The following is a 26,160-nucleotide window of genomic DNA, read 5'->3' as shown; positions in this document are numbered from 1 at the left end:
GGGGGGTATACGGGCGAAAGGAGGTGGATGAGGGGGTAAAAAGAGATTTGTATCCGAGTGGAAGAAGAGACATACAAAAGACGCCCATATCAAGTGGACGTAAGCTCGGTAATCGAATCTGCATTCCCGCTCCTCACGATACACCAGAAGCATGAGGAGCACATACACCCGACCAACGGAGACACTCCCAAAGCCGGTTCTTGGCAGGACTTTTCAAAGGCTCCAAGACTTGAACACAGCATCTGGGTCTCCCTCATGCCTAAAACAGAACAGTTTCCCTCAGCAGCTAAGGCAGGATGAACTAAACTTAGCGCCGAGACCACGACTGTTACTCTTCAACATCATGAAGGCAGAGGGATTTCTTTAAGCGGGAGCGCGGGCATAGAATACAGGTTCACAAACTCCAGACTAGTCACTAGACACCTGAACAGGAGATAAAAACAAAGGAGAAAAAGCGGAGGAGTTTATACAATTGCAGTTCAGTAGGCTTCCTCAAATAAACAGGGAAGACGTCCTTTTTTCTTCCTCTGTCCCCATTCTTTCAGTCCGCCGCCGGGGTGAGCTGCGCAGACAGGAAACTTAGCTTCTCTAGCATGCGCAATGGTTGATTTGGAAGGAAAAATGTATCTTTGAAGGAGGAACAAGTGACCACTCACAGACATTTTAGTGACGAAGGAAGAGCGCTCGTTTCACCCGTTGTGTCTCGTTGATAGTACAAGTACTCAAATCGACAACGGGCACTTCAGCTGACAGTTTCTTCATGGGCCCTCCATGAATTCACAAAAAAGTCGAGCCCCAACAGTGGCTGTTGCAAGGGAAATCTGAGTTGTATGCGAACAACCAAGAAGCCCGGACCCATTCCGGCAAAAATACGACACACCGGATGTCGTCAGGAAGTTTCCACTGTCGCGAAATAAAGAGTGACGATGAAATCGCAGGAGACAAAGGGTACAAGGGAACAAACACGTACGGTCTCAGAGAAATAATCGTGTATCGAACAATGCGTCGGCGAAAGAAGAGCGAATTCTTCAAATGAGCGCCCACAGAATTTGCGACCGGAGCGTTCGAAACAAAAACGCATCTCTTTTCTTCAGGTCACCATCCCTCTCGACACGCGGCCCGACAGTGCTGCGTGGCTGATTGTGAGATGAAGAGCTTCCTCTCTCCGCTATCCTCATACTACCAGTCTGACTCCGAAAAACAGCCTCCCCGGATGATACTGACGACGAGTCAATAGGACCAAACGACGGAGGAGGTTGACGCTCCCCGGAAAGTAACAAAACGAAGTATCCAGAAAACCAGCAAAAAGCTGCAAAGGCGAGAGGAGAAAAAGTCCACCTTGAAAATCAAACACTCCCACAAGAAGATGGAGGAAAGGTTCAAAGAAAAATGGAAATTCCCCGATGCAGGTGAAGTCCCTCCTACAGGGACTGATGCCGTCGGCGCCGGGGTAAAAGGAGATCGTTCTTAGACTCCGAAACTGCTGAGACTACTTCCAAAAAGAATGCGCGCAAAGTGAGAAGAGAACTCGCAGAAAATCCTGCTCTCATCTCTACGGAAAAAAGTCCGCGCCCTCACCGTAAAAAATTGGGACTTAAAGACATCAGAGTGGTATTCGGATGATGACCGCAAGGGCGCCTCTCTCTCGCTCTCTGCATTGTGGTACTCGGTGTCAAGGGCTCAACCAACCGGTCGCTTCACCATCCATCGAGCAGCGGGTACTGCTGCTGGCATTAGTGGTGTCGGTAGGGGCAAGAGCCTGGAGGACGAGGTTCGCGTGTCGAGTGGAAAGGGGAAGTCGGAGCAGTCACGGTGATAACAGCTCGTTAAAAAAGGGAGTAAATGAAGACTATCCCCTCGCACATAAACTCGGAAACGAAGAAGACCCTGCTATTGGGCCAGGCGCCAACGTTCCTAAAGAAAAAAAGACCCCTCTTCGCTTCCTTCCCTCGGTCAAGACCCTTCTCTCAAGTATAGGAAGACCGGACAGACCCCGCCGTACTGGCGAGGCAGTAGCGGCCGGGCCACTCCCGTCACCAGGGCCCAAGCCTTCTCAAATAGGACCGCTTGACTATGGAAGTCTCTCTCCTTCGCCCCCTTGGTACTTGAGACGCAACCAGGATACCAGCCCGGGGACGAGTCGAAAGCCCCACGACTAGAACCACTATGCAGACAGTACGGTGGGAGGGTGGGTGTGGCTTCGAGTGAACGCGAATGTTTGTCATGGATTCACCTGCAACTCTTGATTTGGTAGAAAAGAGACAAAAAGAAAACGAGAAGTGGAGAACCTCTGAAAATGCGGAAGACAAGTTCATTCAAAAAGACGTACGTCTTCCAGGAAAAGATCTCGAGTAAGAACAAGCGATCTCCTCATGCAAATCGTACTAAGGCAGGTCCCCCCGCCACCCGAGCGTACTGTTTCGCCGAATACAGAATGAGCGCCAGGCGGCCCAGGCCGAGCGACGGTACAGGTTGCAGCTACATACAGTAGGGACACTGATACTCGCTGACGGAGTCTTCTTGGTAGCTTCCATTTACGGTGCCGTCTTGCCGGCTGGCAAAACGGGTGTTTCGAGATAAATACTCGTGGACAAGTAGTCATGAGAAGATTTGCGGCGTTGCGTGTACAGACCTTCCTCTGTTGGGGCAGTCGCTCTGCCGAGAGGGGAGCGTGCTTGCTGTACCTCACCACTCCGAAGCCCCACGACACTGAATAAGAGAAGAGTGATCACGAGGAAGAGAATGCTCACACACCCACTGGCTCGGCTCTTTTATCGTTAGACTAGCAAGGTGGACGACTTTGTTCCACGTAGATCGTTTTTCTTCCAGCGAGGCTTTGCTGGCTCGTCTACCGCTTTATGCACCCTACGTAGCTTGTAAACGGGAGGAAACGTCCGCGGGAGCGCTTGACTACATGCCGAATTTTCTGCGGCGGTCGAGAGCAAAGGTGAGTTAGACTACTCGGCAGCAACCCCTCGACACATTCTTGATTGAATGTGGGTTGCGGAGGGGGCTGCGAGTGCTGAGAGACCGGGAAAAGCTTTGGCGCCTGGCTTCTCTAGATGCACCAGCGCCCATGTCATTGCAGCAAGTCCGCACATCTACTCTTGCCAACAATATGATGGTATCGTTTAGCTCAGCGCGGTAGTTCAGCCTTTTCCACTTCGACTCGACGCTCTTGTTCGCACTCACTCTCTCCAAATCAGCTCGCGCTGTCGCTCACGTAGCCTGCGTCTGAATACACCTCAGTTCTTCTCAGACTTTTTTGACTGGACTACGTGCCTTCCCCTCCGAGCAGTTGTCTCTCTTCGTCTCGCCGCAGATCTACATCGGTAGGTGGTAACAGGGCGTCATTACACGTGATCCCTTCTCCACCATGGTGCTCACTGGACTTTCATGACTGTTGTCCCCCGGAGAAGGCAATCAAATTTGGTAAATCCTGAGGCATCCTGTCTAGACTAACCTGGTCTCTACGACGCTTCAACCTCGATGCTCTTTGGTACTGGGACTCCCCGAAGAGTCCACACGGATTGGAATCTGACTGTTTGACAGAATACATGTTTTTTCCGCAGTCGTCACTGGAGAGGCAGACAGGTGGTGTGTAACACTCAGTGTGTCTACATGGAATGGGACGTCTGTGACGAACAGACAAGCATCTCCAGTTAGGAAAATTCACCTCATCGTATTAAGGGAGAGGCGGTGCAAAAAAGCGAGTCATCGGCACGACGGGCTTCTTACCAGTCTCACACCTCTCACACCGTGGCGCCCGGCTACGTATTCTGGTGTATGCATGTTATTGTGCTGTGCGGCGCGTCTGGAGTGATTTAACCAGTGAAGGCGTTGGCTTCTGGTGCGGAAACTCTTTTGAGCCTTACGGTGAACAGACAAGGTGACAGAACCACACCCTCAGCCCTTGAATAGTCCGGTTGCCGATAGAAGTCGCAGCACCTCCAACTTTCCTTCACACGCTGTTCAGTGTAAGTACCTGTTTCACTTCTTTTTTTCTGTAGGGCCGGTTTCGGCCGCCTACGACGGACATTTCTGAAAATCCCCCAGCTGTTATGCAGTCGCCAGCTTTTTAGAGCAAGACTAAACAGGAATGCCTCCCATAGGAGGGGGCTTCGTTGCAGAGAGCCTGTCGTCAGGCAGTACGGATGGCTCCGTAGTGCGAGCATTCACCGAATAACAGGAGATTATTCTCCCCCAACCACACTAGGGTGATGCAACACTCACCTTTTTTGTGTCATTGCAGGCCTTCATCCCGGGCAACAGGCTTTGTAACAGACAAGTGTCTACCTACACCTGTGACGTTGTCAAGACTGGAGCAATAGTTAGCAACCCTTCGGGCAGCGTATCCGAAGAGGTTTCTTTTTCCCATTTCGACCACTGGAGGCCTGTCACCGCTGAATGAAAAAGGACCGTACACCTTGTTCACTCAGAGGTGCTTGGCCTCCACAACTCCGGGTATCTTTGTCTAGTCAGCATATAGCAGAAGCGACGGTCTAACCCGTTCAGCAGTGCAGACACACTAACAAGACCCAGCGCTCAAGCTGGCCTTCCCTCCAGACCTTCTGTCCTCAGTGTAGAGGAGGCACAGCTTTGCACCGTATTCAGCTTTGCGTGTCGGGAAACTAGGGAAGGCACTTCTTTCTGCGTTCAAAGTCGGGGAGGAAGACTTCCTGAGAAAAACACGGGCGAGCTACAGACAAGTTCCCAGAGAGACAGGTCACTCCAGAGCGACCACCCTCATTGCGTCGGGTATCAGATTGAGCCAATCCTAATTCACCACGCGGTCAGAAGTCAGCAATTGATCATAGCACGGTTAAACGCTACTCTCTTCTTAGAAAGCCACAGGGTGGCGAAGGTGAGCGTGAGTTCTATCACGCCCAGAACGATCGGCAACAACCGCGATCCTCTCTTATCCGCTAACAGCTGCAACGCGAACACTTATTGTTCACTTCGCCAAACAAAACAACGACGCCAACAATCGGCGCGCCCGCGAGCAAGAAGCAACTTATGTTCTTCACCTTCTCCTAAAGGGAAGCTCTCCTCTTCTTCCTCTCTCATTGCAGTAGCTCCAGCACTGGAACCCGGAGAAGACGCGCCTCCGCAGCGGAATGGCAACATCATGCTGTGTCGACCACTCCAGGGTACGAACCTCTCCAAGCTCCCGCTGGGCTACCTCGCTACACACTACTGCCTTCTACGGGGATAACACCATCCTGAACCTGGATTGGAATCCCACCCGTTATGTAAGCTTCCTGCCAACCCTTGAGCCCAGACCATGGCTCGGTTTCCGTGATGAATCAGCCGACCACCCGCTATCGGGTCGCGGAGGGGGCGCTTCTGCGAATTCACGAACTCCAGAATTCACAGCATTCTCTTGTCCCCTCTTTTTCGGGTTTTGCCCGTCATGCATGGACACCACCACCAGGAGTTCTCCGGCGTGTACCACAGGTACAGGTTTTGACGGCTTCTTCCTCGGTTCAGTCTCTGAATATGGCGGTGGGACTGTCGGCCCTGATCGGCTGATGCTGGTTCAAGGCGGTTCAGTCCACGTCCCACACTAGTGCCTGTGGAACAGTAGCAAATTAGTTCTCCGAATTTTCTGTAAGAATGTCTGACTTCACTGGCAGGGCGGAGCATCCAACCCGCCTCTCACTCGGCTGTACCGTCACAGAAGAGCCTGCAGATGTCCGAGCGTTGTTACACTTACCTGAAGCGTTCCGTCCCTACGAGTTCCTGGTCATGACCAATAATGACCGAGAGGTCCGTCGGTAAGAGTTTCAGCTGACCTAGAACTCTGAAAACAATCGGTGAGCACCAGGGACCCAGAGGGAGGCCAACGCTGCAGTCATTTGCATGTAACAAGAGAGGCACGAACATAAGCTTCTGCTGCTCTGTGCCCGGCCCACTTTAATCTCTCTTACCGAACAATGGAAGAAGTCGACTCAAACTTCTCAGACTTGTACTGTGCTCTTCCTGTCGGTTGTGCTTCCTCTTCGCCTTTCCTTTCGTCTCGATCCTTCCGGAATATCTACAGACCTGCCGGTTCAGCGTCCCCAGTCCCCTTCGCCTTCCCTCAAAGCTTTTCTGTCGCGATTCTGACTGAAGTTGCTGATTGACCAGCACTCGAAGATGCTTAGGTTCTCGAACTAATCAATCGCCTGCTGCTTTTTCACGCGTTACAGTCTGAAATCAAGTGTTTCATAGCTCTCCTCTCCCTCTTTGCGCCCTGTGAAAAAAACCACCAAAGAGAGATGTGTTTCGATGTTTTCGGGGAGCAGGGAACCCTTTTCTTTTGAAACTTCCCTTCGTCTCCAAGAGCATACTCCCAGTTCTCTTCCCTTACTGCTCTTGGCAGCGCTGAATGCGTCGCGATGACTGACCGTCAGTAAATCTTCCTTCTCGTCTCGTTGTTTTGGGCTTTTTCTGATGTCGAGGTCACTGCTTTTCTTTTAAACTCGGAACCTTTTTACTTTGCTTCAGGCGCGCGGGTTCACTCAGTTGCGCTTTCTTCCACTTATCATTAAAGATAGCGATAGCTCGTAAGCTTGTTTGCTCGCCGTCTCCGTATTCCCCAAGGACAGGCCGGGCCGGACCATCACCCGGCGCTGCCTGTCTCCTCTTGTGGTACATGTTCGCTGCCCTCAGTGTGAGTGTTTGTTTTCTTGGTGTTTCCAACAAGAAATCAGAGGCCGAGTGGCGGTGATCCCAGTAGGAAGACTTGATCTCGTCGTCATTCTGCCTTGCTTTTTCGTGTCCCTGTTTTTTTTGGTGCACGGTCCCTTCTGCCGGGGTAGCTGTTGTTCTTCGTTTGCTGTTTCGACCGGGAGTTTACCTAGAAATGGAAAAACCGAGAGGATTTTCTCTTGGGCATCTTACTTCACGAAGGTTGTAAGAAGAGTGGCCAGAGAAAGCTTCCTCTTCGCGCTGTATAGGGTCAAGTGGTGGCCCGATGAGTGACGGAAACGTGTCTCTCTTAGGAGAGGGAGAGAGTGATTAGTTTGTTTTCCTTTTTTCTACATTTCACCCGTAGGCTCCTGTGATATCCTGTATCCGTCCATCTCTGTGTTTTTTTTTCAATATCCTCCACAGGTCCACCTTCTTTCTTTTCGCTCGCCTGCTGAGCTACTCGGACAGAGTGTGTGTTTTCTCTTTTCTGTCACGGTTTAAACTTGTCTCTTCTAGATTCAAGTGCATCCTTCGTGTTCTCCCTTTTTTTTGCAACTGCTTGCTTGGTGGGAAATCGTCAATTTCCCCATGGCGTCTCTTGAGACTCCAGGAACCATGAAGGCGGGGCGGGGGCGGTCTTTCCGGATTTTCCCCTCCCCCCGTAAAAAGAAAGACGCGGAAGACAAGGAGGGCACGGCTGACGGAGCGACCAACGGCAGCGATGGGGGGGGAGAAGGAGAAGTAGAACGTCGAGGCGGCGGAGGAGGAGATTTCTCGGGTTCTCCCCATCCTGAAACGACAGGGGGAGTAGGAGGAGGGTCTGGAGAGCAGATGACGGGTGCCCCGACTAATCAGGCCCCAACAGGAGCGCTTGTCAACTCAACACCTAATGGAGATGCTACAGCGGCCACTATCGTGAGTACCGTCAGTGGTCCCATTAAGAACCGCCGTAGTGTGACAGAACCAGCCAAAGGAGGAGTAGGGGCAGGGGGGGGGAAGAGCAGAAGTCAGCCCGGACAAGGAGCTGGGACTGGGAGTCAACCGCGATTCACAAGTGTCCCTCCGTCAGCTCTCGCACACCCCCATCATGTGGATGGGGCAGGGGGAGTTCGTGGGGGAGAGGTGAGTACGGAGGTAGGAACAGGGAGAAGGAATTCAACTTACAGCGTTTATCCTGTTTCTGTGGGTCGGAGACCGAAGAAAGATGGGGGAGATGGAGTCCCGCATATAGAAGGGGCGGTTGGACCTTGCTGTGTCAGGCAGGACAGAAGAAGAAGAAGAGCTGGCGCCGGTGGTAGCAGTAGCTCGAGTGGGAGCCAAGCCCGTCGTCAAGGCGGTGGTGGTGGTGGTAAGGGCGGGATCGGTTCTCGTGTCAGGCGTCTGTTGCGTATACGTAATAAAGGGAATGGTATAGCGACGGAGTATGCGAATGTCTTTCTTGTTTTGGGCTTGTACGATGGTGGCGATCTAATACAGAATGGCTATGTATGCCTGCGTGCTGCTGATATAAGTGATGGAGGTGTGGAAGGCGGCGGTGCAGGGGGGACAGGTGCTTCCTGCAACTATTCAGTACAGCCGGATATCGTCATCATCGGTGTGAAAGTGGCTATCACAGCTCCTACTCTACTAGAAGAACGAAGAGCTGTCATATATCTCCGGGACTATCTTGCGAATCAGCTTTCTGTCTATCCGTTCCTTCGACACTGTATTCTCGTCACGAAGAAGAGTAAAAAACGAAGAAAAAAGACCGTCTTCTACACAGTCCTTGGTGAGAACGCCTTACATACATACACAGCAACACACTGGAGTGGAGTGAGGCCGTCGCAACAGAGTCTGGCTAACGCATAAAGCACCACGCAGGAACAGTTGGCTTTCTTTTTTTCTCCATATTTTTGTCGATTCTTGCTCCGACAGATGGACTGAAACTTCGCATGTGTAGGTATTCACTGTCGCTTTACCATGGACTCTGTATATCTGGTGATACGCGCACCTCGGCGGAGGCACTAGCGGTCGGTAGTCATATACATGATTGTCGTGTAGCTCTTGTCATGTCTCTCTCCATTCTTTCTCCGATACATACACTGACGTCGCGTATGTTTGTACACATTTCTTTAGGGGTGGTAGTTTTACGCATAATTGAGCCGTGGAAAGGTTTACTCCGTGTGTGTGTCTCTCTCTCCCTCGCCGCTGGTTGGCGCTGCTTTTGTCGCAGTCCGGGAAGATGAATCACTTACAGAAGTACACAAGAAGTGGTGTATTCAGGACCACCAGTTGGGGGGGGGCTAGTCGTCATACTGTCTGGGTCTTCATCATTATCGTAGACAGCTTTCGCAAATAGCAAAGACCGGAGACCGCTGTTGTAGTGGTCGATATACGGGTCCTCGCCCTGTTTGTCACGAAGGTGGATGGTTGGTTTTCTCAGTAGGAGAATGTTTTCCTTATGGTCAAGAACCTTACAGGTTAGCGAAGTCGCGGATTCTTGCTCGGAGGTGAAGTAAGCTTGTGGTGAGGATGTAAAGAGACTCTCCGATGCTTGGAGATCTCAAGTCAGTTTGTGACTTTTTAGTGCTTCCATTGTCATCTTCTCTAACGCTGCCGACTCCCGTCATCAGTTGAGACTGACTGGCCTTTGATCTGGGGGCGCGTTCATGAGTAGGCGTTTCCTTTGTCTTGGCTATCTCTTTCTTTCTGTCGCTGTTCTTCCTCGAGTGTTTCTCTGTTTGGAGTCTTGTCAAATGTATGTTTTCCCTAGGTTCCGGACAGTACACGGCGATTGTGAATGCATCGACACAAGTCGACGGAATTACACCTTTGGAAGTTTGTTTGCTAAGAAGAACTGGTGGACCGAGGTTCGACCCTCAAAGTACCCGACATCGTGGATCTGTTCTCGGGAGTGTCGTCAGCACTATACGATCTTCTGTCAGAGACCTGAGGTTTGCTTCTGAGTAGTTGCTGACTTTGAAGAGATCCAAGAGACGTTTTTCTTTCTTTTCGTTATCAGTTCCTCTCTCGTCCGTGGCCTTTCTCTTGGTAACAAACATACCTTTCTGCCGGAGTCGTGTATGTATCTACGCCTTCGTGTATGTATATTCCATACGCGCTGGCTAGATGAGACCCAGTCTATCTTGTGTGCCCTTTTGGACGGGAACGGCTTCAGTATGCGTGTGTTCCTATTCAAAGGTCTTTGAGTCGTTTGTTTGTCGCTGGTGGCGGAGACGACTCTTCAAACAACATCATGGCTTTATGCGATTCGGTAGCGTTCTTGCTGCTGAGTTTTTTCATGGTGGTCCTCCTCCGGTGATCCTAGGACACAAGCAATCGAGTCAGTTCCGCTTTCTTTTTTTTTCAGGAACAGCCTTTATTTTATGTACTTTCCGACAGCCGGGTCAAGCTCTTTACCTGTAGATGTGTTGTATGTGTGTTTCTCTACGTGGAAAGTAGAGGTGAAGCCGGTGATACGTTATCCGCTCGAGCTCGTCAATCTGAACAGGTCTCGAGGCGTTTTTTTTTTATTTCTAGAGATGACGTAGCTGGCATAACTTCAACAAGAAAAGGAGCCAAATGGACTCCGTCCGGTGCTTGTCAGAAAACTCGCAACTAATTTCTCTTGGGCATCTTTGCTTCTCTTGTCGGAACCAATTTTTTTTTTCAATGGAAGAAGCCGTGTTTTTGGACCAGTCAGAATTGGGTCCTGCTTGTGGTATAGTGTGAAGAAGAATCGAGTGGAGTCTTTTCTTTTGAAGGGCGATGATTGAAGTGATCACGCCACTAGCTTCCTTTCTCTCCTGTGTTTTTTTTTAATTAACACCCCCTGAAACGTGACAAGCAAGTGTGTGGATCTCAGTGACTGTGCCGCGGGTATTTCAGAAGCAGTGATTCAGTTGTGATTTTGACCAAGTCGGTGTGTTTCCCCAATCTGGGGTGTCAGCGAGTGACTAGGATATTCAAGACAGAAGCCGCTTTGCTGTTGCTCACTCAGGGGTAATCTACCAGAGGTGAAGCAGCCGGGTTGCGGTCTCTTTTCTGCGCCGAGCCACTGGACTCCCCTCGTGAATACGAAGGCTTTGGTCGGTCAGTGTTTTGCTGTGATGCATGCTGAGTTATGCTCGCTTAAAAGGTGAAGACCGAAAAGGAACCGCACCAGAACGTGTGTCAAGACGCGCTCACAGGGTTGGGTTACCTTGAATTTCAAATGTTGACGACCAGCGTGAGAAACCAGTCGCCGATGCATTCATCTTTGGAGTGGTGCTGACAGTAAGGGAATAAAACGTGCAGATCAGACACGCGCCCTCTCCACTGGAAACAAACATACTCGCATTACCCTCGGAGTTTTCCGACTGTAAACGCGAATGTCTTTGTGACGATCACACTGACGTGCTAGGCAGAGAACTCTTCTTGCCGCAGTAGGAATAGCGTGGCTGGCGGTTTCCAAGCTCTGAGCTGTAAGACGGCAGGCCTCTGTCTCGGCGTGAATGCATAAACACACAACTTTTCCGAAGGTAACTACCGGCTGCCTCATTGGTAACGCGAGTCACCACAGGCCCGTGCCAGTCGGCGAGCGGAAGTCAGTTTTCATCGTAGAAACATGAGATGCTTTCTAAGCATTTGCTGCGGACTATGAACTGCCACACAATCATGGCAGCCGAGTTGACTGCTGTAGTGTCATCTGGAGAAAGGGAGGACACCCAAGTGGCGGTCCCCGTACACAAGGGCTAAATGGGACATCGTGTACAAGAGCCCCCGTTTAAGGCATTCACGAGTCGAGAGCCGTAGCGACGCGAGTGTACTCAGCTAAGCGTTCCGCGAGTGGGAGTCGTGAACTGGGGAGGACGTGTTCGCTTTTGGTTTCGAGTCCAATGTGGAGTTCGGGACACGCAGAGCCAACTTCCGCTAAGGATTCAGCAAACGTTTGCTGAGAGAAGTTCAGGTTGTTTGTCAAAAGCGAAAGTGAAGTTTTTGTGAAACCGGTAAGCCGGCTCACAGCCCCGTGATGCGGGGTCCCTCAGGACGAGTAATAATGGGTTGGTCTCACCAGCAATCGTTCTTGGGGGCTTGGAAATAACCCTTGCCGTGCCGTAAGAACTGCGTCAGCTGCTTCCGGTTGACACTCAGAGGACTGGAGGGTGTTCAGCTGGTGCATAGAAAAGTGAGAAGGGAAATTCACGACCCCCCGACTAGCACGCAGACCGCTGTTCTTTGCAGTGGAGATTTCCCGTAGGTCCCTCCAATCTGCTTTCGTCCCGAGAGATGCTGACGCCTCTGGCACAGTGACGGCATGATTCCTTCCCGGCAGCAGGTGACTTGAAACGGCGTGCTAGCAATGTATGATGGATGCCAGAAGGTTTTCAGTTGGAGCGGGTCCCGGTGACGCTAGCGCTCCGCGAGAAATGGGAAGGTGGAGGCGGTGAAGAGTAGCTGGTACTCGTTTCTTCAACAACTCGGGCACGTTCTCCAGCATGGCGACTGACAAAGCGTGGCAGGAGAGGCTGGAAGGCCTGGCGAGGCGCGTTGTTGGTGGATGCCGGGAAGCACAGCACCCGATTCCAGAGGTGTACGCGGCGTACCTGGTGTGTTCCGCGACAGACGATGAAAAAAGTACGTTTATGATCGACAAGATTCTGTCGGGCGAAGCAAGTGACGAAGAAGAGGAGGCTATCCTCTCTCGACTTGTTACAGTAGTTACAAACAGGACCCCACAAGTCTCCTGCTTGGAACTGCAAGCAATTCATGAGGCCGCGCTCATGGACGCGGAGTATCGCCTCGCTTCGGTGACGGAAGATGCCCGAGCGGCTGTGCTTGCTGACGAGGTAAGGAGGGTGTCGAACTGACTTCTGCGTCCATCCGGAAAGGACCGCCATGAAAAAGAATTCGTCAAAAAATCACTTACGACGGGTGTAGAGATTGGGCAGCTGCGACGGCAGCCGTCTGTCGATAAGCTAAGTCACGTCGGGCCCGAACCATTCCTGCCCAGCAGGGAGGACTCAGGGTAGCCCGCTTCTTTGCTGAATGAGGCATTCGGTCTCTCTCATTTGCTGGAGTACTTCTTCTGGTTCACGCAGTTACACCGCCGGAGTGGTTGTGAGAAGAAGCCTCTTGTGGGGAATAGATCTGAAAACGTCTGAATGCTGAAGCTCGCCTACCGCTAACTTTCACAAGAATGTTCTGGAGAATCCCATCTGCTTGCTGCACAGCTCGTTGACAGCCGTCCAGTGTGGCACATATTCTCTCTCCGTGAACACCGTAAACGTGCCAAGCTGCGGCAGAGGTATTGTAAGATTATGACGCTGTCTTACCTGCAAGGGAAGAAGATATTTAAACCTCCGTGAACCAGGCCCCTCGACGTCATGCTGTCGGGTGGGAGACCTACAAACGAACTACAGAAGAGCTATGACACAGAGTGCTACCACTGCTGCATCGTGCCGGCAGGTCCAGGATGGCAGAAAGCCTCATCAGGCTAGACGCATAAGCGTGTACGCAAGTGAGCAAGCGCGGAATCCGGCCTTGTACGTAGGAGCGAGCACTCGCAAAAGCAAGGCGATATCAACACGGCTGCTATTGCTATTGTGCTCGTTGTGCTGTACCGCAAGATTGTCAACTGCCCCTTCACGGTGCTTCGGGACACAGCGGGGGTAAAGAAGCTTTACGACAAAGTGCTACAGTACTGCTTCAGACGGTTCTTGCAAGCACCCTGGACTTCCCCGGATACCGCCGACGAGGAGGCTGTGCTAAGCGACACCCGAGCAGCCTTGGAATCTGCACTGCCAGCTGCCAGTCTTAAGTCAATTTTCAGCCTGCCCCTTATTGAGAAGCGCCGCTACATTGAAGAGCTAAGTCACATCGTGCTCGGCATCCGAATTTTTAATACGCAATCATCCCGCGGGGGCGTCTGCTTGCCCGATCCGCGTAACCTTATCGACTTCCGCCGACGTGAGCTTATGCACGCCCTAGAGAAGAAAATCAAGGAGGGTGAGAAGCTAACGCGCGAACTCTCCGAGATCTTGTTGAAACCTTCAGATCCTGTCTCGAGGAGAGGTAAGGAGTCTGATATAGCAGTGCGAAGTCAGCCAGGTTTGTCACCTCCCTCCTTGCGGAAAGAAAAAAAGCGGTGTATCTACTGACGGTCACCGCGATCTTTGTGGGCTTTCTCGGAAAAGAGGGGTTGAGCGGCCTGCAGGGGACGCTAAGACGAGAGCATGTCCCCAACTGCAGATTCACACCCGGTTCAATACGGTGATGCGGGCGTTGCAAACTCCTTCACGACTTCGGACCCTTTTCTTCTTCATCGTGAATGAAGCCGAAATGGCACGCGCGTGCTCTCAGGCCTCAGGCTCCATTGGGGTATTCTGTTATCACACCCGCTGCCTCATTTGCTTTAAGAGCCCTCCCGCCTAGTCCGAGGCCTTCCGGTGGCGCTTCGGTGGCTCTGCCGCCCGAAACGTCAAAGGTTTCTCTTCCCACGTCTCCTCTGCTGGCCTACCGTTATTTCCGATCTAAAGCTTCTGCGCTCACTTCTCCTGCAAGAAAACTCCGTTGAGCCAAAAGACGCGTTTGCAGCCTCATATAATTATGACCCGAGCAATGTGCACGCATGTTTTGTTCGAAAAAGGACTGCGTCTCTGGAGTGGCGAGCACGTACGGTTCGGTGGTTAAAACTTCACCCTGGCATCCGGGCTGGTGCAACAGTAGGGGAAGCGGGTTTCTTGTGCTGGTGGTCACAGGTACTTGGAAGAGCGACTCGCACACAGTGTCGGGCCAGCAAATTTATGCCACTCAACTCATGTTGTACAGGCGAGCCCTGCTAGGCGCCATGGTACAATCTGGCAAGCAGCTGAAAACAGCTATCTCAGAATGCGTCAACGAGCTGATGGAGCTCAAACAGGCGGTCCGTGACTCGAAAACTCTTTCCCGAGACTTCGTATTTCCTAGATTCTCACGGCTCGCAGCTGCCTATCATAGAGCTTTCCAGGAAGGCCGGAGACTAACGTCACTCGAAAACCTTGTTCACTCCCTGGAAGACTTGGCGACAAAGTGCAAAGCAGCTTCGGATGGGACTGCCGAACTTCCTGACAGCCGGCCCAGGGTGGAGAGCTATCCGCCCGACTGCAAAGATTTGGATCTGGCCGCGAGTGTGGCGGCGACTCCAGTGGAGGCGGGCAACCAGTCTGTTGTCGGGGAGGAGAAACTCTCCGACGACGGACCCGTGCCAGCGCTCCTGGATGAAGAAGCTTGCAGGCAAGCCCGTTGCTGCTTGGAGCTCGCGGGCAACTGCCTATATCATCTGGCAAAGCACGGTGCACTTGTTGCGGCGGGCGACACGACTCGTAAGATAGTTCGTCGGGGAAACCCTCGATGGGTGACAGCTCCTCCGAGTAATGCACCCGGGCACTTCGGAGGCGGCGTCCTCTGTAGAGTAATCGTCAAATTCCGCTTAGGGTTAAAGACACAAGAATCACCCATGGTTCTTTGAGAATGACTGATTATGGGGCTAGCCGCTTACCTTAGACGGGAATAACGCAATCGTGCAACACGCAAGTTCGCGCTTGCGAGGTTCGTCTCCGGGTGAGGCAGCTGGGACCTCTCAATGCCCGGTCCAGGACAGCACAATCATTCCGGTCTCTGGTTCTTCGTTTTGTTGCCTGTCATTTGCCGGGCTGGTCGAAGAAAGTGGGCAGCTAGTCACTCAGAGACCCACGGTCAGGCTGCGATGAGGGGTGTGACGTTGCGACGCCCACAGGGAGCGAAAACTTCAAAGTGTCTGCACACCCGCCCAAGATAGCTAGGACTCTTGAGAAAGTCCTACTGGCGGATCCTGAGTGTTACTGATTTATGCGCTTCAATACGCAGAGTGTTGTCAGTATGGCCAACAACTCGTGATTGTGCTAGCATTCTGCAACAGAAGTGCGGCGGACAGGACAGGGACTCGGCCCGCTAGAAGAGATGTCGTGGCGGAAATACTGAGATAGCGGGCCACTAAGCACCCGGCTCAATCTCACTCCAAACGAAATGAGTTCACTTCGCATCCTCTGTTACCGTTTTGGGGTGGTGTACAGGAGTCATTGCATACGACGGACGTGCTTACCCGTTCTCGACCGCGGATGCAGCTGAGGAATTTATGCGCCAGCCGCAGGATATGATCCGCCAGCTTCGCCAGAGGGTGAAGGAGCAGCCAGCACTTATCCATCTGCTTGGTCTAGATCACATGTTTCCCAGGCAAGTTTCAATCGATGGCTGTAAGGCAATTCCCCAACATGGACCCAGAGGTTTGCCAGTGAGATCAAAGAGTTTGCAATTCGTGGAGTGCCTCGTAATCCAAGCGTGGTGACTGGATGGTACCCTCAGCACCAGCCGCTACACGGAAGCTGTTAACTCCTTTGTTTTGGACGGTGCAACACTAGTTGTAACGGGGATGATGGCAGCGAACTAGTCAGGCAAGCACGGCCGCACCACAGCTCCGCGTGTCCAGAAAGAGCCGATTTCCCCGTCCGTCGGCTCGGCACTTCTCGACCACAGTACCTTTTTTCCGCCATAGGTTCAAACAATAGCAGCCTGTCCCTTGCAACAGGTCGAGCTTGCGAAACGTCTTGGAGCTTCATCACCAACGCGAAAGACTGTGTTTGGAGAACAAGCAAAAAAGAGGTTTGGGCCAAGCTGCCGGTGAGCAGCAAGCCGGTGAGGCCTTGGATTTGAAGAGAGTCGATCAGGCAGCCTGCATGCATGAGCCCGCCACAGTGGATGCATCGGTGATGACACCAGTTCACTTCCCGACAATCCAAAGAGATAATACGTACCACTGGAACGAATGGGAACTAAGGCGACGAGCACTCCAGATGGCGGACATTCTTAACAGGCAGACGACTAGCTGCCAAACCATGATTTCTCACTGTCGGTCCGAGCAAGAAACTCAAGTATACATCCTCAAAGAAAAGGACCAGAATACCATGAAGTCGACTGGTACGAGCTCTATCAGAAAGAAAAAGTACGTCGCCGGTCTCAGGGGAAAAACCGATCAAGAAGTTAAGACCATCAAAATACAATTCGATCCCTGAAAGCTCTTTGACCCGGTGTCAGTGCGGGTCGTATGGTCGTCGCAGGTTCAGAAACAGCAGCAGCGACTCTGGTTTATGTGCACCTCCTTTCATTGGCCCTGGGCCTCATCGTTTTGTGCCGCTACCGGGGGACCGCCGTGAACCTTCGCGGGCTTGGCGAAAGCCGGAACCGAGGAGCTCCGGCGCTTAAAACCCTTCTTTCTTTGGCTTGTAGTCACCTTGCCCGTACCCTTTAGAAAGTCTGGGACAGTTCGGTACGCCTTTTTGTTGTTGCATACGCGCAACAGCCTGGCATCTCGGCCAGCTTGCGCTGGGGGCAGCGAAAGCAGTTGGCGGACGTCGGTATGGTTTCATGGGGTTGGGACCAGACAGCGCGCGCAGGAACGCTGTCTTCGCCGACTGGGGCTCTGCTGAAGCCCACTATACTGTTTTATCAGACAACTCGGCGACCCCGTTCGACACAGTGAGACGCCTTTTCTGCTGAGCCGCATCCTGGGCAATGCATGCCGACATCCTCTCGGGGGTTGTTTCCTTAAGTACACGTTGTAGCAGTTTCGAGTTTCACATCGGACTCCCGCAACGCCGTACTTTTTTAAAGGGTTGGTAGTGCACGGAGTGACGAACACAGAACTTCCCTCTGTTCTTCGAATGTGAACTTATTAAACTAAGTTTCGTGGTGAGGCCGGGAAATCGCGTAACAGCGGTGAGTCGCCCGTAGTCTTCCCCGCAGAATTTTCCAAGGAACATCCAGGGCTGCTTCGGCGTATGACATTCTTCCCCTCATACAGCATAGGGGACTCAATTCGCTCTCGTTCGTCCAGGTCCACCGCAAGAAACATGGGGGTCAACCACTCACTATCGGAGAACGCTGCCCGTTCCCTGGCGGGCAACAGAAACAAACTGCGTGGCCAGCCCTACGCTGATGGGCTGACCTGCCCACACTGCACCGCTACGGACTGGCATGGTGACGCAGTGCGGATCATCAAGTGCTTTTCTGAGAGAAAAGACGGGCAGTTTGGTCGATGCAACACCGGTGGGGTGACTAGCTGGTCAGCAGTGCCGCGACGGAGCTGACACACATTCCGGACGTGGGCGGCTAGGAGTTTCTATCGACGATGCTCATCCACTACACTGGGTCTTGTGAGAGCCTGCCTGCCTTCGCACTGTGTCGCTGTCCGGCTAGCGACAGGCCTATGACATTTCTTACCTTCTTGGGCGACACCATATGGCAGGTGTTTTTCGCCTTCGTTTTTTCGTTTTTTTTTTCAGCTTGACAGCCTGTTTTCTCTACTGACTTTTGTGGCAGTCTGGAACACTGGCAGAGTCCCACATACATTTGAAGGTGGTGCCCGACATCGGTTTGTCGACTCATCACTCGAATCTCACGCGCCCGGGCTCTCGCACCGGAGGCAACCCTCATCGGTGTTTTCAATTTTTTCGGGAGATTTACCGTACCATAGTCTCGCCACACAAACATTCAAGTGTGAGCTTTTCCGACAGTCGCATTCCCTACCGAGTCCCAGCAGGGGTCCACACGGCTCGACGGCCAGTGGCTTCCGGCCTTTCTGGACATCGGTAAGTTAGGAAGGCCAGTGACAGCCGGCTAGCGACCCGGGTGCGTGCGGGTGACAGCTGGATGCTACTGTCGACACTTTGACAAGCATTTCTTTTTTTCTGACATGTTTTCTTTCTTCTTCGGACGCGATTTGAGTGTGGCGCAACTGCGCCCCTCATGGTTAGGTGCCTTTTTCTTGTGATATCCCGGTAGTTCGCCGTGTTTGTTACACCACTCTTACTGGCAGTCGCCGTCGGGGTGGTACTGGGTCAGCGCTGTCCACTTCTTCGGTAGAGGACGTTTTTACATCATTTACCCTTCTGCACGGTTACGGCTTGCTCTGTTGTAAAGTACACGCTCTATAAATTTTGGGCAGTACAGGGGGGCTGCCGTCCGGGAGTAACTCGATCCAGACAGCTGTCGAGCAGCGAGCCGGACCTCTTAACCACTATTTCCTTTGCTTCTCACTTGCTGTTTTTCTTCAGCTCGCTTCCAGCGTATCTTTTGTCCGCGAAAGAGTTACGCCGCTCATTGCCATCTTTGGGTGTATCCCGGTGTTGCAACAGTAAAACACAATGTCGCACACACCTCAGCCCGGTAGCCCCGCTGGCTCCCCGCTCTGCCAGAGCGGTTGTGGCCCCGAGGGTAGTACGGTGCCGAGTGTAGAACGCGTCAACGTGAGACTGCAGGCCGAACAGCCAGTTGTCCCAGTCCCTGTATACCAGGAGGTGTACAGGCGTGACAAGTACATTGAGGTTCCTCATGTCGAAATCAAGGATACCGTCGTCCCTCGTGTCTACAATCAAAGCGCGGTCCATGAGGTCCCTAAGATGGATATTGCTCTCCAGGAGGCTGAAATTCCTCTCTCGGTTGAAAAGACGATTGAGAGGTAATCCGAAGACACCTTGCATTTCTCTCATGCATATACCCCCGGTCTCACCATAGGTAGTCAACAGTTCTCCTGTCTCTTCGGACCACAAATAAGTGCTCGCGTCTCCTTTTTCATCTCAATACGCTTCATAGTCCAAGCATGTGTACCGGACTCTAACGTCTGCTGTAAGCGTAGCCGAAGAGGTCTGCTCACTCTGAATCGATCTCTAACACTATCTCCCTTGTGCTAGTGTCTTTCCTTTGAGAAACGCGCATTCAACCAGCTATACCACATGAATGAGGCATCTCACAGTCCTGAGTGCCACCCCTTTTCTTCTGTGGATGGTTTTCGTGTGTCTCCCTTCAGAGATGTCGAAGTCCCTGTCTTGGTAGGCTATGCGCCTCAGTTCGTTCCGAAGTGGGACGTCCGTGAGGTACCCCGCCCTATCCCTAAGTACGAAGGAGAACAAGAAGTGATTGAAGTAGAAGTGCCTCAGATCGAGTATAAGGACAGGTACGTGGAGAAGGAGGTCATCGTTGATGTAAAGGAGAAGATCATTCCCAAGGTGACTGAGGTCGTGAAAGAGGTTGAGGTGATGCAGTATGAATGGAAGGAAAAGTACCAAGACGTCCCTGTATACAAGTATGTGCCGAAATTCGACGTTGAGCTAGACTGTCCTCCTCCGATCATCGTCCCTTACCCCGAAACTCGATACGTCAAAGATCCTCCTCAAACTGCGACCCCTTACTGCCCAGCTTCGCCGTGTTGTGGCCAACAACCCTCTTACACAATCCGATCGACAGGGGAGAAGGTCTACCTCCCATCAGCTGGTGAGTAGTAGTGGTAGTAATGGTTCTTTGTCTGAACGACGAAGAGGACCTCGCATGTACCAGATGCGCTATCCCTTGTTGTCTCGTAGTATGCCTCCTACAAATGTATAGACGCACGCGCCTATGGACAGTTGACCTTCCAGTACAGTCGGCACCAACGGTTTTTTAATCGTGTACACACTCAGCTCTTACGTCTCAACCGCGACTCCTCCGACTCGGTGTACGACTGATAGGGCATGCTTGCTCTTCGTGCATTTGTCGTCATCCCCCGTGCTACAGGCTTTCGGAGAGCCGCAGTGTCCAGTAGCGCGAATACCGCGCTCTTCACACACACATCCATTCAACGGCAGTGACTTGCCGTCGGTTCCGGAGTTTTTCTTTATTCTTCCTTTCTTGCCTGTCTATCGTCGGCTTTGACTTCTTACGCTTTTCCTTATCGTAGAGATGGGATGAATATCTCTGTCCATTCCACCGGTGTGTGTTGTTTTCTCATCTTAGATACGCCGGCTCCCCCTCTGGTCACAGCAGGGTCGATGTATAGCATGGTGCCGGGGGTTCAAATGGAGTCTGAGGAACTTCCATACTCCGCCAGATCTGGCTCATCTATGCAAGACTACGTAGTTAGGGGAGATCTTGTTGGCGACGCACCGGGCTCTCGTCCCCAGGTCCCAGGCATTCAGCTGGCTCCGGGACCCGTCTTCCCGATGCCAACTCCCCAGGTACGGGTCTTCCATCCTTCTACATTCTTTCAAATGCATTGTTTCTTCGCAGAGACAGAGTGGTGTCAAACCATTTCATAGAGAAAGGGACGTCGTAGGAGACGGCTGGAGTAGTCAGCGGACAGACGCTGTCCTGCATGCACTGACCAGACATAGTTCCTGGGTGGTGATTGGTAGTTGCTTCGAGAAATATTCACTTTCTCGCGCTTGAGTAGAGCGAATGGATCAAAAGCTTCTCATCAATGCCGTGCGCGTAGAGTGTGAGGAGATACAAAAAGGAACGAGTGTGTAGGCAGGACTTAGAGCGATGACTGTGGCCCTGTTGGGGGGACTGATGACATGTGCTTGTTTTTGCAGGTTGAGATGCAGACGACACAGTCAGGTAGCGCGACAGCGAGATCTGGAGAGGGAAATGGAGCTGAACTGAAGATGAAGAAAGATCAAAAGAAAGGACTGTGGAACTGGCTATTCGGAAAAAAAGACGAAGAAACTGAAGACCATGAGAAACAGTTCAAAGGTGTCCCGCAAACGACGACGATTCCCGACTTCACAGCTCACTTCCAGAATCAACAGTATGCTCAACAGGCTATGGGTGGTGTGGCCGTGCCGCAGACTCCTACAGCTCGTTCCGATAGAGGTAAGGGAAGGAAGTTCTCATGCAGGCCGGAGGCGAGGCAATCTGTTGGGAGGGATGTCAGTCAAGCTTATCTTTTTTACAGTTCAAGGGGGTTGTTGGAGGCTTACTTCTTGATCGCATGCAGTGCAAGCAGCTAGTGGAGCATGTCGGTAGCAAGCATGTGAGTAGTAAAGAGCCTTGTGTCCGTCCTAGGCATGTACCCCAAGAGTCTTCGTTGGTCTTCATGGGGATGGAGGCGTTTCCGCTTCCGGACAGTTATTGAGTGTATGGTCCATTGTGGACGCTAGGAGGGCAATGCCTTTTTCAGTATCAGCGGGACTGACCACTACTTGCTGGGCTGAGATATGAGAAGGTTCATCAGTCGGTCGGACATGCCCGTCGTGAATGCGTGGAGGGAGCATTACGCAGTGGTTTCCTTCAGGGAGCTGTCAGTAGTGTATCCGACCTTCAAGTCATGTGCACATACCTCTTTGTTGGAGTACGTACACGGGTGCTTACATGAAGATTACCATCATTTGTATGGTTTTTCTGCTGTTTATTTACATGGTTTTCAGACTTTAGGCCGGAGGACGCCGCGAGCGAACTGGAGCCCACTGTAACATACAAGGGAGCCGTGAGCAAGCCTGCTGAATTTGGAGGAGAATTGAACCCGATTTCGTTTAAACTGCATGCAATCGAAGTTCATCAGTTCATTCCTCTCCCGAATGTGAAAGTCCCGGAATTCGTGAAAGCTCTACCAGATGGTTTAATGACAACGGACGTGTCAGGGATTGACAAATTTTTTGGACCTGTGCCCACAGGATGGGCTGATCCAGATGTCACCGGTATCCCTGCCCCGATGATGAGCGATATCTTAGCCGGGAACATTCAAGCAACCACAACAAGCCCTCTGATCAATCAGCTTTCCCAACAATTCGCTAGACAAGACAGTAGCACTACCGCCATGCAGAATCGACCGCAGAGCTTCGGTCCGGGACAGATGGTTAGCGGAGAAGGTTTAGTGAGGTAGGTAGGTATACATTGTGAAGGTGCATGCGGGTGGTGATAGATCGGATAGAAGGGAGAGAGACAGACACGACACCAAACAAGAGGACAGACAGCTAAAGACGCCTATGGTTAACTATTCTAATAAGTCACGTTCTTGTGACGCAGATGAAAATCATCTGGATCATAGATCAAGAAGAGATAGAAAAGAATGAATGAACAACAGGGGCGGAAGAAGAACATGCAAGCAAAGAGAGAGAGGGATGGAAGGAAATGAATGGAGTTGGTCTTTGTTGCTTGTGCCCAAGAAACGGGCCGGGGGCGGGGTCGGGGTGGTGTGTGTTCTGCTACTTCCTTCTTCATGTAGTTTTATTATTATTATGGTGATTCGCCACTGTATTAGTTCTTGTTTTTTTCGTGCAAAGCCGAACTTTCGCTCGCCTTCAGCTGTTTTTTTGTTTGTTTTCGCTTCTCTTTGCTCCTTGAAGAACCCGGGACACCTGACGGCGGGCACCCTGTGGTGCAGGTAGGCGTCTGTCGTGTCTCTCCGTGCAGGCACACTGAATCAAGAGAATGAGTGAGGACATTGAGAAACAAGAAGCCAAAGGCTGTTCAGGCCTTCTTTCTTTACCATGCCGAACTGACTGACCTTACCCTTGTTGATGATACGGGGGGGATGACTATATATATATATACGTAAGGATGAAATCTCTCCTACTCCCGAGTACCCCTGCTCTCATTACCAGGGAACGCCAGCGAGCGACTCCATGACCATGATAATCAACCAAGTGCATCGTAAGATAAAGCAGATAATGTAAGAGCCGCCGGTAAATCAGTCATATTTCTGTTACAATCTCTCTACGGCACACGTTGCACAAATACTGGAGAGGAGACGTATCGTCAAGAACTGAAGACGTGGTCTTCACGCGCAAGCCTTTTCGCTGTTAGACAGTAGGTGACAGTTTACCACGACTACTACCAGTCCTCGCAACATTTACACGCAAGCATTCCGTCAGACGTAGGTAGACCGCCTACTACAACTACTGCCAGTCTTCGTACCATACAGGGAGGGGTCGAGGCACCTCTTCCCGAGCCCCTTCGCTGGGTCGGCTTAGAAACAGAGTGATTGTAAGCAACTCCTTAGGCATTTATTTGTGAGAGTCTCGCGAAAGAAAGCTAACTCTTAACATTGTCCGAAGGAATACTGCGTGAACCTGGCGCGAAGCGGGGGTAGCTGGGCGTCTCCCATCTTTCGGGTAGGCAATCCCAAGCATGCCTTACTTTCCTAGTATCTAAACAGCGCTTTTGTGCACAGAGAACAGGTATAGGTAAAAAAATATTCACTTGCTATCCCGGGGCCGTGCTGCATGCCGGTGACTGTCCGTCACTTTCGTGACACCCCTACGAAGAGACCCAGGAAGCTAACTTGCACGGGCAATGAAGAAGAGAAAAACGAAACAGCTTCTCATAACCGGAAGCTAAGGATCTACGAGAGAACCCCGGTGTGTGGCAGCTGCCCGTCCCCTTCGCTTTATCCCGAGAAACCAAGGAAGAGGCAGTTAGTTCAGAAAAGAAGCTTGTAACTCGACACAGCAATCTGCCTATATATGGGCCTTAGAGACTTCCTTTCTTTTTTCCAGGAGGAAGCCCTACAGTGGAAATTTCTTTGCGAGTTTTTTTCTTGCGTTCTCTCGATTCTCCTGTAGAAATGGACTGCTGAGTGCGTTTGTCACCTACACGGCGTCGGCGTCTTCGACGAGAGACACTTCACTTTCTCTTCTCTCTTGAAGTGGTCATAGCCTGATATGAACGGCTAAGATCCCTCACCGGGGTGCCGACATTGCTCTCTGGCCATGTCTCTCTCTTCACTTTCAGAGACCATCGAGGATTCTGTTTTTGTCCGTTCCCTTTTTCTCCTGTTTTTATATCTCGGCTCTATACCGAGTATAAGACGATGGAAGTCACAAGTAAAAGAAAAGGAATGAGTCGGAGTGCAAGGAAATGTGGCTGGAAGTACTGCTACGATGCTGAAGCTAATAAAAGAACAAGAAACAGATGGATCGGAAGAAAGCAATCAAAAGACACGAGAGCTTCTCGAAACAAATGAAGCCTCTCTTTGCTCTCGCGCCCATGATATCTCTTTCTGTCTTTCTCTCTCTTCCAATGTTCGCCTACACAATACAACGAACTACCATGTCGCAGACACACACACACTCTCTCTCTCGAACTCTCTCTATACGGAATTCTTCCTCTATACAAGATCCCAACTTATTGGAGAGCCACACCCCATGAAGAGCTGTAGAGGGGTCTATCTGCGTACCTATCTACCTATCTGTCTATCTATCCATCTGTGCTACCCTCTCTATCCGTCACATCGGCACCTGTCTATTAATGCGTGTCGTGTGTATACTCAGCGTAATGCTTGATAGGACATTTCTTCTCCCTTAAGTGAGAGAGAGGCCGCTTCTGTTTAGACTCTCTCTGCTGCCCCGAAGAGACCACGGGGCACATGTTGACTGGCTGGCTGGCTGTTCGATAGGAACACCTACGCCTTTTTGCTCTTCGCTTTCTCTTCTCCTCCCTCCTGATAAGAGCTCACAATGTCTCTCCAGAAACGCTATCGAAAACAAAGAAAAGTCGATCATACCTATTTCTACCTCTGCTTCCTTTCCGACCAACTTCCAGTCCGATTTCTCTCTCTTTCTTTCATACCAACTTCACACTCGAATACTATACACATATGTACAAACAATGTCCTCGCAAAAGAAATGAAGCTTATACCAAAACACGACCGAACCAAACATTCTCTGTCTCTCTTCCGGAGAATCATCATGCAGATCTACACACACTGAGACTAACAGTGACCCCCCCACACATCATATGCTATCTAGTCACATATGTCTCCTCCTTCTCCTCCCTCTCCCCAAGGAGGGCAAACACATACAAACATATGTCTCATAACACACACACACAAACCACTGCTAAAGCAAAACGAACTGATCAGCCAAAGCTGCCTATCTATCTATCCATCCTTTATCTATCTATCTATCTTTTATCTGTCTATCTACTTGTCAAGCTTTGAAAGGGTTATGATGATTATGATGTCCCCCCCCGGCTCCGCGACTGTAATTGCTAGTGTTACGAGCATGTTCTTCTTCATGAAGAGAGAAAGGATTACTATTACTCGTATTGTGATTTCCTCTCCCTCCTTCTCCAGTCATAGGAGCAGCAGAAGCACCAGCCGCAGAGAAAGGATTTGAGCTAGCAATACCCGACGGAACCATATGAGGATCTTGTCTCCCTGTATGATGAGTTGTATTGAAGAAGGGTGGATGGCTGTAACTCCCCCCACTTATAATCCCTCGAGATGAAGACGACGGAGAAGAAGAAACTGCTGCTTTGATTCCTGCCCCTCCTTTATGAAGATAGGCCGAATGAGAAGAAGAACTAGACGAGGAGGAAGATGAAGAGGAGGAGCTTGAGTGAGGTCGAAAACTTCCCGATGCATGCGTACGAAGGAAATTCTACAGGAATAAAGAGATGAATACACACACAAGGCCCGAGTGTACAGACACTCAGCTCTTCGTCCGGGGGAGCACCCAACCTCCTGCCTTCTCCCCTGCGCAGATGACTTTAATCTATCTATCTATCTATCTATCTATCTATCTATCTATATGTGTCTATCTCTCTATATTATATATCTATCTCTCTATATTATATATCTATCTCTCTCTATATGTGTCTATCTCTCTATATTATATATCTATCTCTCTATATTATGTATCTATCTCTCTATAAATCTGTCTTTCTCTCTATATTATATATCTATCTCTCTATATTATG

At 51.2% G+C, this 26,160-nt stretch overlaps 6 protein-coding genes across 6 annotated transcripts; 4 read left to right on the top strand and 2 right to left on the bottom strand.

The window, feature by feature from the left end:
- Nucleotides 1-10: 10 nt before the first annotated feature.
- Nucleotides 11-1,933, bottom strand: CSUI_001541 (uncharacterized protein). Its single transcript, XM_068061747.1, has one exon. The coding sequence runs from the start codon at nt 1,079-1,081 to the stop codon at nt 890-892; it is 192 nt and encodes a 63-aa protein (XP_067926282.1). The 5' UTR covers nt 1,082-1,933; the 3' UTR covers nt 11-889.
- A 3,995-nt stretch (nt 1,934-5,928) lies between these two features.
- On the top strand, nt 5,929-10,801 carry CSUI_001540 (uncharacterized protein). Its single transcript, XM_068061746.1, has 2 exons — nt 5,929-8,443; nt 9,428-10,801. Exons 1-2 carry the CDS (start codon nt 7,264-7,266, stop codon nt 9,622-9,624), a joined length of 1,377 nt encoding a protein of 458 aa, XP_067926281.1. The 5' UTR covers nt 5,929-7,263; the 3' UTR covers nt 9,625-10,801.
- Nucleotides 10,802-13,187: 2,386 nt separating this feature from the next.
- CSUI_001539 (upf0704 protein c6orf165) lies at nt 13,188-15,997 on the top strand (the record flags this gene model as incomplete). Its single annotated transcript, XM_068061745.1, has 3 exons — nt 13,188-13,743; nt 14,394-15,044; nt 15,726-15,997. Coding segments are annotated over 3 exons (1,479 nt in total), but the record flags the coding sequence as incomplete, so codon positions are not given.
- Nucleotides 15,998-16,235: 238 nt separating this feature from the next.
- Nucleotides 16,236-16,721, top strand: CSUI_001538 (c6orf165-like protein; the record flags this gene model as incomplete). The annotated part of the gene is made up of 2 exons (XM_068061744.1): nt 16,236-16,344; nt 16,381-16,721. The coding sequence occupies exon 2, from the start codon at nt 16,386-16,388 to the stop codon at nt 16,719-16,721; it is 336 nt and encodes a 111-aa protein (XP_067926279.1). The 5' UTR covers nt 16,236-16,344; nt 16,381-16,385.
- A 257-nt stretch (nt 16,722-16,978) lies between these two features.
- On the top strand, nt 16,979-22,583 carry CSUI_001537 (alveolin domain containing intermediate filament imc10). Its single transcript, XM_068061743.1, has 6 exons — nt 16,979-18,296; nt 18,762-19,165; nt 19,514-19,977; nt 20,476-20,696; nt 21,054-21,333; nt 21,888-22,583. Exons 2-6 carry the CDS (start codon nt 18,852-18,854, stop codon nt 22,340-22,342), a joined length of 1,734 nt encoding a protein of 577 aa, XP_067926278.1. The 5' UTR covers nt 16,979-18,296; nt 18,762-18,851; the 3' UTR covers nt 22,343-22,583.
- Nucleotides 22,584-24,309: 1,726 nt separating this feature from the next.
- Nucleotides 24,310-25,928, bottom strand: CSUI_001536 (uncharacterized protein; the record flags this gene model as incomplete). Its single annotated transcript, XM_068061742.1, has 1 exon — nt 24,310-25,928. A coding segment is annotated over one exon (258 nt), but the record flags the coding sequence as incomplete, so codon positions are not given.
- Between the last annotated feature and the right edge of the window lie 232 nt (nt 25,929-26,160).

This window comes from Cystoisospora suis, assembly GCF_002600585.1.
Source record: "Cystoisospora suis strain Wien I chromosome Unknown contig_616, whole genome shotgun sequence".
Taxonomy (NCBI): domain Eukaryota; phylum Apicomplexa; class Conoidasida; order Eucoccidiorida; family Sarcocystidae; genus Cystoisospora; species Cystoisospora suis.
The sequence above is the reverse complement of the archived record's forward strand: the minus strand, read 5'-3'. Positions and strand labels throughout refer to the sequence as shown.